This window comes from Anabrus simplex, chromosome 6 (genome assembly GCF_040414725.1).
Source record: "Anabrus simplex isolate iqAnaSimp1 chromosome 6, ASM4041472v1, whole genome shotgun sequence".
Classification (NCBI taxonomy): domain Eukaryota; kingdom Metazoa; phylum Arthropoda; class Insecta; order Orthoptera; family Tettigoniidae; genus Anabrus; species Anabrus simplex.
Window position 1 is genome coordinate 208,525,173 of NC_090270.1, and position 12,320 is coordinate 208,537,492.

General features: G+C 38.8%; 1 protein-coding gene across 1 annotated transcript in view; it reads left to right on the top strand.

Moving 5' to 3' along the window:
• Positions 1-12,320, top strand: part of shot (dystonin-like protein short stop) — a 695,338-nt gene that overhangs the window by 292,853 nt on the left and 390,165 nt on the right. Inside the window, exon 7 of the mRNA XM_067150176.2 lies at positions 7,884-7,976. Coding sequence (XP_067006277.2) covers positions 7,884-7,976 — 93 coding nt within the window. The remainder of the gene's footprint in view (positions 1-7,883; positions 7,977-12,320) is intronic.

A 12,320-nucleotide genomic window follows, 5' to 3' on the forward strand; every position in this document is an offset into this window, starting at 1 on the left:
TCTTAGGAAATAGATCACGAATCATATCCCGTCAAAGAAAGAAAGAAAGAAAGAAAGAAAGAAAGAAAGAAAGAAAGAAAGAAAATCAATATTGAGTGGCTAGAGCACACACTTTGCACCCTCCAGTTTGTTTTCTCTTGTGTACACTCATTCTCTTTGCCTGTATGTATTTTTTCCCCACCACGAACGCGTCTATTGTGAGCCGTTATTTCAACAAGTTGTTCAAAGATGGCAGTACAAAGTTGCGGTAGTAGCGCTCTTGGTGCCATCAACGAGTATCTAGAGTAGCGGAGAAGTTATATAGTTCGAACAGTGAACGAGTGGTGCGCTTCTGTCTCAATTGTGAGCATATAGTTCGAACAGTGAACGAGTGGTGCGCTTCTGTCTCAATTGTGAGCATATAGTTCGAGTCTGATTAGCGCTAGTAGCGCTTGCAGCGAGCGCAGCGAGTGTCTGGAGGAGCAGTTAATACTAGTCACTAGTCACTATATAGTTCTTACTGAGAACGAATGGAGCGCTTCTGTCTCAGTTACGAGCATACAGTTCGCGTTAAACGTTTAATATTTTTTCTTTCAGTACCTGTCGTTGATTAACTATAAAATCTAAATGAGCTATATTTTCTGTTTACAAAACTGCCTCCCCCCCTGCCAGTTTAGCTCCAGAGGACTCGGTATACTCATTAACATAAATCTTATATAAATGTAAAATCTATTGCAAATTGTACTAGGATACACTTCTTCTTTATCTGTTTACCCTTCACGGTCGGTTTTTCCCTCGGACTCAGCGAGGGATCCCACCTCTACCGCCTCAAGGGCAGTGTCCTGGAGCTTCAGACTCTGGGTCAGGGGATACAACTGGGGACGATTACCACTACCTAGCCCAGGCGGCCTCACCTGCTATACTAAACAGGGGTATTGCGGGGGGATGGGAAGATTGGAAGGGATAGACAAGGAAGAGGGAAGGAAGTGGCCGTGGCCTTAAGTTAGGTACCATCCCGGCATTTGCCTGGAGGAGAAGTGGGAAACTACGGCAAACCACTTCCAGGATGACTGAGGTTGGAATCGAACCCACCTCTTTTCAGTTGACCTCCCGAGGCTGAGCGGACCCCGTTCCAGCCCTTGTACCACTTTTCAAATTTCGTGGCAGAGCCGGGAATCGAACCTGGGCCTCGGGGGGGGGGGGGGGAAGTCAGCTAATCACACTAACCACTACACCACAGAGGCGGACACTCGGATACACTGACAGGCAAAATTAATAATCAGTGTAAATAATAAAACAAATGTTGTTTCACAATTTAACATGCTTTTTCCTTTGTAAATTGAAGTGATCCATTAATTTTGCCGGTCAGTTTGTTTGAATTGAGATGATGATGTAAAATTTGGAGAGATTTCTTCAGCACCGTCCCTACAATTGCGTACAGTCCAAAGTTTGAAATCTATGTGCTTCCGCGACTTAAAAGCACATTTACATGTTTATGAGTCATTCTTGTGTAGAGGAAGAATCTTCGATTCATATTTATTTTAATATTTTTAGTGCATGCGTATAGTTCTACCCTCTTAATGGACATGGACAAGGAATGAACTCTTATTTCATTACTCAGTATACTGTATTTCGTAGTTTATAGTTTTACGTGTTGTGAAATCGGTGTAGTATTTTGGATCTTTGTGCTCACGTGGAATTTCAGGCTAATTAATAATTGAGAATGGTAAATTTTCGCAATCGCTATAAATGCGGAATATGGTCAAATTTGACTTCTAAGAGACGACTAAGTGTGCGTTAATCCACTATAAAATGCCAAATTGTGAACAAAATTTGAAATTCAATTTTTATTAGACTTCATCCTGTAGAAGAAGAAATAGTCATGATTAGTTTGTGCACCTTCTATATTCTACTTTCAGTTAACTTTAAATCAGAAGGTTGGCGCAGGTTGCAAATGATATACTTTATGACGAAGTAGGTTGCACCAGTTTACATGTTTGCTAATGTTCACAATTTCACTTCAGTTTTATATTTTAAAAGCAAGTTATTGTCTTAATTGTTAACTGGAAAGTCCAGCAGTTGATACGTCGATATTTTAACATCCAGTTCCCCATTTTAAAATACCGGTACACGTCCACCTTAAAGTGTCACAAAATGTTAAATGGTAGCATTACTTATTGGTATGTTAGAAAATGCCAAATTTCCTTTTTTTAAAATGCTAAATTGTTAGTAGATATTCTAAATTCTCTGAAGCCTACAATCTCGCTCCTCAAGTTGTCAACCTGCATGACTGGGGCCATTCAGCAGAGAGCTTGTCTTTTCGCCTGAGGACTGCGGGATTGAATCCGATATTAGTTCTTTACATCAATAAAGATAAATAAATATGGAATCATTAGGACGTTGTTTTGACCAGAGGTCTTTCCTGACGATATGTGATTTTTTCCAATTGAAAATTCAACTTCTGACATTTAACGGGATGTAAATCTTGGTCGGCGGGGTGGTGTTCTAATAGGTTTAAAAACAATCTATTTGCTTTACTTCGCACCGACACAGATAGGTCTTTTGGCGACGACGGGACAGGAAAGGCCTAGGAATGTGAAGGAAGCGGCCGTGGCCTGAATTAAAGTACAGCCCCAGCATTTGCCTGCTGTGAAAATGGGAAACCACGGAAAACCATATTTAGGGATGCCGACAGTGGATTTCGGAAACCACTATCTCCCGAATGCAAGCTCAGAGTTACGCGCCCCTAACCGCACAGCCAACTCGCCCGGTAGCTAATAGTTTAGCCGTTCCTCAGTCACGCCGCCCATCATCCAGTCTAAACCATTGGGGCGTCGGTATCCAGTTATATTCTACTGTCTTTCTCGTTTCTTTTAAGGGTCGTTTTGTCTCATAGCGTCTTTTAGTCTAATCTCACGATCTATATTTTGCTTTCTGTGTTGTGATCAACAAACAGAATTGCGTTTTTAGGACTATAAAATCTCTGTCCTTAACGTATTATACAGTGTTATAAGAACGACACTTTACTATCAAGATAATAAGTGTTCCATTTGTTCAGGATTATTTCGGCTGATAATATCATCATCATTATTGAAGACACTGAGATGACAGAAATTTGTCGTACTGGAGTTAATCGATCTACTAGAGTATATCATATTATGCTAGCAGTCTGTTCCTGGTGACAGATGTCACAGTCGAATTCCTGGTACTTAGCTTCAATGATAGTTCTCAAGTAGCTAAAAACAACACTGTTAATATATATATTATTGACAATATACGCAGTGGAAATAAAACAAGCTTCATTTTTTTAGACTGCTGAGGGGGAAGGAAAGATTTTCAGTAATTGAAGATTAGCAGTTATACCTGAGGGAGATTGTTGATTCAGTATTATGGCTGGTCTACTTTCTTTCTTTTTCTTCCTTTCTTTCTTTCTTTCTTTCTTTCTTTCTTTCTTTCTTTCGTAATTGCTATCTTTGAAACGTTAAAATACATACCTGTAGGCATGGGATCTCTCCACAAACATATCATTTCTGACTACTATACTTAAGCAAAAAACGGACGGGCTTTATCGAAGACACGGTGGCAGAGTTTACGGCGTAGAACACGTCTTTCTGACAAATGAAATAGATGGAATTAGATGGAACGGGGTTGGGTGGGTACCGGAACCCATTAGATCTAGAAAGCAGAGGCATCTTCACACTCGCGAGTTGAGTACAGCAGTAGCTACATGTGACAAACCTAGTTACATTTTCGAAGACAAGTTCGGCACGCAGCACCTTTATCGCCCTGACTGATGGGGGGTCTGAAATCCTTCCTGTGCCATAGTCTGTCGCGCACATCACATCTGTAACAAACTCATTGTTTATAAACACTACAACCATACTGCTTTAGTGGCAAGTTTCCAAAGCCTGTCTAACGGCCGCCCGACGCGGCTCCTCACTTCGGGCCTGCTCGTTCTCCACGAGCTGCTGGTGGTCAAAGATGGTGTGCGATAGGCCCTCGGCTTCATCTTCAGGTGACTCCTAGTCCACAGGCTTATAGCTTGGTTACCCATTTTTACGTCCTCTTCAAAACAGTAAACACCACCAATCCAGATAGAGTTCCGCGAGATAAATGTAGTGATACCTTTAGTAACACTCTAATGACCTCTTGTAATGCTCTAATGTAGGGTTACCAGAGTTGTTTTTGGTATATATATATGGAGAGATATGAGAAGTAAAGAAGATTGTACAAAAATAGGGAAGCAAAATTTGAACATCATATTTAGTTATGCACATTTTTGTGTACAGTAACATAATTGGACATTATTACCTATGGAAATATGAACTTTATTAGATTATATTACTCATATCCTTGATGTTTTGGCAGCTGCAAGAAATTTAGTGTTGGTTTGGCTTTCCAAGAAAAATTCTATGCTGACATATTAAAGTTGAGAAATACTTGAAATTGAGGCCACAGCCGCATTCTTCCCATTCTTCGGCATTTCCTGTCCCATTGTTGCCATAAGACCTATCTGTGTCGGTGCGACGTAAAGCAAATAGAAAAGAAATAACCTGAAGTTCAACTTTTATCAAGTCTACAGAACACTTGTTTGGTTCATCTAACCACTTAAATTTCGTTGTTCCGGCGTTCAGTCTGCAAGCCTCTGTGGATTTACTAAATGTCGCCACAATCCTCTCTTTGCTGTGGCCTCATTTAGTTCTATACCTCTCATCTTTAAATCGTTAGAAACTCAGTCTAACAATCGTCGTGTTGGTCTCCCTCTACTTCTCTTACCCTCCATAACAGATTCCATTATTCTCCTAGGCAACCTATTCTCCATTCGCCTCACTGACCCCACCACCAAAGCCGGTTTATGCGTACAGCTCCATCCATCGAGTTCATTCCTAATTTAGCCTTTATCCCCTCATGCTAATTTTACTATTCTATGAAGCCATTTAATCCCTGCCTTCACACTATACTTCACCATTTCAGGAGTAATTTCATCTATTCCTGCTGCTTTATGACAGTGGAGTTTATTTACCATCCCTTCCATGTCCTCAAGTGTAATTTCACCAACATCAACCCTACTGCCATTGTTTCCACCCGTTTGTACCAGCAATCATTCTCGCTACTTTCATGTCTGTTACTTCTAACTTATGAATAAGATATCCTGAGTCCACCCAGCTTTCGCTCCCGTAAAGCAAAGTTGGTCTCAAAATAGACTGATGTAAAGATAATTTGGTCCAGGAGCTGACTTCCTTCTTTCAGAATACAGTTGATCGCAAGATATTAGACTGCAGGCTTTCGGCACAATCTGCCATGAAGACCAAGTCGTCAGCATAGGCCAGACTGCTTACTACATTTCCACCTAACTGAATCTTTACAATGCCAAAAAGAGAGAGAGATATCCCACCTATTCAATACAATAATAAATTGTTGCACAAATTAATGTTGCAATATGTTTAATGTGGTTCGGGATCGGTTTCGACATATATCCATGTCATCAGCCGATACAAAATTGGAAAGAAGTCAACACACAAAGAACATTAAAGGGTAATTGTAACACTTATGACACTTTCTTCAAGAATTAATAATTGAACTTCATGTAGCACTTTTCAGTGAAGATAATTTTTGTAGATATCTTAGGTTCTTGAGCACTCTTGCTGTAGATCTTGAGGTTAAAAAAGAATGCAGCTTAAATTCCTTGCACAATTCAATTGTGTAGTCAACTACTGTGAGACAGTTACGCAAAACGTGTAGAGAGGACTACGTATAGTACGAAGCACCTGCGATGCCTCGTAGACGCGTTAGACAACCTATCCACTAATTGACAACATTTGCCAGAGGCCGCATTGTGGGACTGCGTGAGGTTGCTTGGTCGTATCGTACAATTGCCAGGCATGTGTGCCATTCAGATGTCACAATGGCTTGATGTTGGACTCATTGGGTACACGAGGGCACCCAATCACGTCGGGAAGGTTCGGGTCGACCAAGAAACATCGCCCCGTGGGAGAACCGTCGTATGGTGCGCCAAGCATAACTTCAGCACCCGCCATCCGCGAACATGTACTGGGTACAACAACATCCTGCGAGTTCCCGCACAGTGTCTGGACGACTCGCATCCGCCGGATTGGGGTCCTACTGCTCCATGCGTCGGTTGCCATTGACACCAGAACATCAACGCCTGAGTTTGGAGTGGTGCTTTGCTCGGGAGGAATGGACAGAGGACGACTGGCGTCGCATCATGTTCAGTGATGAGTCCCGCTTCTCCATAACCTCCAACGACCATCGTGTGCGGGTTTGGCGGCGTCGAGGACAGAGGGCAGATCCTGTCCATATTGTGGAAAGACACACAGGCGTAATCCCTGGCATTATGGTGTGGGTAGCTATAGGATATGCGTTCAGGCTACCTCTAATAGTGCTTCGGCAGACTTTGACGGCGCAGCGATACCTCACAGAAATTCTGCGTCCGTACGTCCTACCCCTTACGGCACAGCACCCTGGGACAGTGTTCGAACGAGATAATGCACGTCCACACACAGCACGTTTGTCCATGGACTGCGTAGAGCATGTTGAGTTCCTCCCGTGGCCACGAAGATCATTGAACACGTGTGGGATGGCATTGGAGGGGACAAAGTAGAACAATAAAAGTTTGATTTACACCTATTCAATATTGAATTCAATATTGAAAACTGAATTTCAATACGGAAAAATGAGGATAGTATCATGCAATTGGAGGGGACTCCGTCCCAGTACTAACCTGTGGGATCTGGTGGGGCAGCTGCAACAACTGTGGACGAATTTGCCTCAGGAAAGGATCTAAAGGCTGTTTGGCACCATACCAAACCGCATAAGGGCATGCATTGTGGCCCAGGGGGGATGCGACACCCTACTGACCTGGCGCCAAAATTCCACCTGTAACTGCCAATGGCCTTGTCCTTTTCATCCCATATTGTAATCAGTTCAATAAAACCACATGGTCTTTCAGCATATATAGTTTCGTTCACTTTCAACCACTCCTGGGTGTTTAACAATTTTTTGCAGGCAATGTATTAGTAAGAGAACGCCATTGTGTGCCTTCAATGCAGTGCAAGTGTGAACACCTGCCCGAGGGGTCCCACTCTTAGTCGCCTCGTAGGACAGGCAGGGGATACCGTGTATGTATTCCACTGCCTTCACCCACAAGGGGAAAAATGAGGAAGAAGCTAGGTACATCAGCTCCACGGGAAATCATTTTAATGGTTATTGACGATGGGATTCAGAATCATAATCCTCTGAATACAAGGTCACTGCAATACGAACCGTACCGCGTAGTATCCGTACAGCCGGGCTGAGTGGCTCATACGCTTGAGGTGCTGGCCTTCTGACCCTAACTTGACAGGTTCGATCCTGGGTCAGTCCTGTTGTATTTGTAGCTGCTCAGGTTCGTCAGCCTTATGTCGGTGATCCGTACATCTGCGACAGTACCTCGGACTTAGGTAGAATAGATGTAGCTATATGTCCAGCCACCATGCACACAGGAATTATCATGGTACTTTTTGGCAGTCTGGGTGAGTACCACGGCCAATGCTTGGCCTGACCAGGCAGTCCCTATTCGTAAATTAGCCTACTGCTGATGTAAATAACAGGCTTTTTAATCTCGTTCCCAAAGGGTTCTGAACTGAACTCCAAATGATAATGAATGTATTACATTATTTTGTTGTCTTGTTCATTACTCAATCCACATAAATATTTTTTCTGTAATTTTAACTCCTCATTGACCTGCAAATTGCTATTCTATTCGATGTTTTTCCCTCTTTTTATTTCATATGAGAGTTTAGAGCTACTGCTTTAAATAATGTTTTTCTCCTTTTACTTTCATTATTGTAATATTTATGTGTTTTCTGATGCTTGAAATTCATTTTTGTAATATCTGTTTTCAGATTAAACTGGTGAACATTCGAGCCGAAGACATAGTTGATGGAAATCCTAAACTCATTCTGGGTCTCATCTGGACCATCATCTTGCATTTCCAAGTAAGTGCTAATCAGTATGCATTATTTGTTAGTTAAACACTTCACTGTATGAGGTTGTTAGCAGCTGTGAGAAGAGGATGTTGCTGATATGGCTGGATTATGTTATTTTGGGGCAAAGGAGAGGTGAGGAATATGCAATGCAATATTTCCCATGTTAGGCACTTGAACAGTTGTTATGAAAAAGATAGTTCATCTGTAGAGAGGAAAGAATTACTGGTAATAATATGATGAATGTGTGGAAACCTGTTCAAATTCTCTGTAAACTTTCTGTGAATCCAGCATAAAGTTATGCGACATTAAGGAAGTGTGATATACTAATAATAATACTGTAGATTCACATAAACACTGTGTATGTCACATTTCTAGACATTAATTTAAATTCAAGTTTAAATAGGGGTATCAAACTGATTTTATAATTAACCAAATTGGCATAAAGTATTTTTGTGTGTTGACTTTTATTAATATTTAACACTTTGTTCTTCTTCTCTAATTAAAGACAGTTCTGAAATCATGTTTCTTGTAGCATCTTTTCACAGTAAAAGTTACTTTCAGTAAGGAATTAATACAGCCTTTTGTTACATATAACATTTTATTCAACACTTCAAGAAAAATAACATTGCAAATGGACAGTTAGATTTCATATTTCTTTACTCTCCAATATACCAATGTAAAAAAAAATCTTTGTGTAAAATTGTACAGATTTTTCTTACCTTCTTAGTCTTTCCTGTAACAAAATCCTCGAGGAAATGCTGTGTCAAATTGAAATTTCTTGCAAAAACTGGGGATCTCTTTTTAGTGACATTGATTTTTATAAAATTTGTTGCTTAGGTTTTTATAAATTGCTGTAAATTACGGTTCTCATTAACACGAGGAAAGGCCTGATATATAAAACAACACTTCTTTAAATTTATTTTTCTTTGTTACTATTTTCATCCTTTCTGCCCTTGAAATTTGTACACCTTCGTATTTGCATGGCTTCCATGACAAGTATTATATTTTAATTACTTTTTTCGATAATTGGAATGATCACGATGTGTACATTTTTGGGGACTGTATGATATGAAATGCTACCTGTGGTATACTATGCTTTCTATCACAGGGTTTTTGTTTTTATGTAGACTAGATCACTATAAAAATGCCACTATTTCATTAGGAGCTTGTTATAAATACTCCATTACATATCCTTGTCAGAGTACAAGGCTTGACATGGTTAATGATAGTGAGACTTAAATAGATGAGAAAGTTTAATTCTTCTACTCTGGATATATTAATTCTTCAGCTTACCGGGTGAGTTGGCCATGCGGTTAGAGGCATGCGTTTGTGTGCTTGCATCTGGGAGATAGTGGGTTTGAATCCCACGGTCGGCAGTCCGGAAGATGGTTTTCCGTGGTTTCTCATTTTCACACCAGGAAAATGCTGGGACTGTACCTTAATTAATGCCACGTCTGCTTCCTTCCACTCCTAGGCCTTTCCTATCCCATTGTCGCCATTAAGACCTATCTGTGTTGGTGCGACGTAAAGCCACTAGCAAAAAAAGAAAAAATCTTCAGCTTACTTTTTGTTGTGTATTGCAAGTGCTGCATTTTTGTGAGAATAAAGTGTAGCAAGCTGATATTTTATAATATTTTTTGTTTCTTTATTATATTGTTGGAATAAATAATAACAGAATATCAGTAAGCAACTAAGGTTAACATTTAAATTACTGTGTAGAGTTCTTCTCTTTATAATTTATGCAAATTATTGTTTGTGTGTTACTGCAGTGGTTGATAGGTTTAAATGTTTCATTTCAATCAGTTGTGCAAAGTAACAGAAATAAGCTCTACATAAAATTAGCTTTTCCAGATCTTAATAGTTTAAAAACACAGGTAATCCGATCTAATTGGGGCTGTGTTTTGTTCAGATTCTGAAATGTTTGGATTAATTAAAAAAATAGAATCCTTGTAATAGTTTACAGTATGTATGTATGTATGTATGTATGTATGTATGTATGTATGTATGTATGTATGTACAGCACAGTATGCAGTTACAGCTATAGTATTAATGGTCACAAGGCTGCAGAGCAGGTTTAGTTCCTTACACCAAAAGTTTAAAGTTATGACATTCTTATGCAACAAATGTGTTTTGTAAATACAATACAAATTTGGTTATAGTATTTGCCATTTCTGTCCGGCGTCTTGGTTAAATGGTCAGCGTATTGGCCTTTGGTTCAGAGGGCCTGGGGCTGAAATTTTAACTGCGTATGGTTAATTACAATACCTAAGGAACTTAACACATTTCTCTTTGCACAACACATCACACTACAAGCCACTACAGAACACACAATCATGAATACATCCCTCCACATAAGGTTGGTGTCACACTTGTATTATTACTACTTGTTGTATGTTGCACTGGCACATATCTTATGGCAATGATGATATAGGGGAGGGTTAGGATTAGGAAGGAAGAAACCGTGGCCTTATTGGAGATACAGCCTGGTGTGAAAATGGGAAACTACGATAAACCATCTTCAGGGCTACCGACAGTGGGGTTCAAACCCAGTATCTTCCGAACGCGAGCTCACACCTACGTGACCCAAACTGCATGGCCAACAATGTACTGTATTTGGTTTCTATTCTGAAAAATGTTAGCTTAAATTATGATGATTAAATCCTTTCTTAACTTTGCAAAGAAACCAAATTCTGTTCTTATTCTCCAAAATTTTGGATTCCTGGGTTGTGGATTAATCAGGATTCTTGAGTGTTGTCATTAAATATTTGGTTAAATTCTGATTTTAATTATATTCCATTACTTCAAAAATCAAGAATCTTGTATGACAAATACTGTGAAATTGATCAGTTGGGCGTGTTATTGGAAATCTCTTGCTTTCAAACTGTCTGTTTTTTATTGGTAGTCTGAATTGAGATTTGCTGCTAAATATTTATTCAGTCTCACTGGGCACTTTTCATTCTTGCTTCACTGCTCTTTTAAGTCTTGCACAGTAACTATGCAAAGAACAGACATGATCAGTTCAACCATTCTTTGTTTGTGGTTTTTTATATCGTTTGCTGTTATGCCAATTACAAACACTTCTTCACTGCACACAAAATAGATTTCAATATAGTTAAGTACTACTTATTCATGGGCAGTTCTTTGTGTGGTTGCATTATGTTTCTTCTCTTTGTTTGACATACATTCATCATTGTAATGAAATTTTCTAAAAAGGATTTCAATATTTTAAACTATTTTCCAAACAGTAATAATAAAATTGGTTTAAAATATATTGCTCAAATTTAATGTAGAAATTATATCTTTTATTTAAAAGTGGTACAGTTGGTCAGAGACAGATGTAGGAAGACATTTTTGATATTAACCCAGAAATAAGATTTTGTGGAAGAAATAGTAGAAAATGGGCCAGAGGTTCTTTCCGATAGACTGAAGGTTATTTTCATGAAGTTTCTAATGTACACGTTCAAACTATAGCTGTTAATTTGGTTTTAATAATAGGTATTGTGACTCTTACACACAATATTTTTCTTTGCAAGAAATAGCTGATTAATTTCTGTTGATTTAATGATGCTTCAAAGAAAAATTATGCATGCATTTAGCTTCTACTCTACTTAATTGCTTTAAAGATTCTCAAAGTAGTGCAAAATAAATTGAAAATTGTTACCTTAGCTTTGCTAAATAACATGCAAATAAGCTTAGTAAAACTTGAAGAGAGACAGAGAATAACTTAAAATTTAAAGCTGTTTGCTAAAAGCAAGTGTGTTTGAATTATTTACATATTATATATGTGTTAGGTTATTTTGATTTCTGCTCCATTTTCCAGTTATATTTTTGTTATCTAGCAGCTTATTTTTAAACTACACATTAATGCTTAAATGTAGTATTCTAGTAGTATTTTGACTCCTCACATAAATGAAATTAGTAAATGCAGCTGTGACCTGTGCTAGGGTCTCTTCCATTCTTGTGAATGGAATAACATTTAAAAACTGCCCTGCCGTCAGTATGATTCAACTTTAAATGAATATTGAGACAAATAATCCTCTAGCAATTTCTTTCTTTGAATTTGTAAAATGAGTATGTTTGTATGCTCATGTTGATCTTTACTTATATTCTACTTCAGATGATAACCTCTAGCTTGGAATTATGACTGCTTATTTAAACAGGATGTGATAGGAAAGTTTTCTATGGTTACTGGCCATTCCACAAATTGTTTTTCTTTACATTTGTCTCTGTGATGTCAAAATATGTTTCATTTTAATTAAAAGATACTTTGCTGTTTTTACGCCCAATTGAGTAGTTGTACAGATTTTAAAATTGGGTTCAATATATTGTTTTTGTGCTTTACTTAATTGCGGC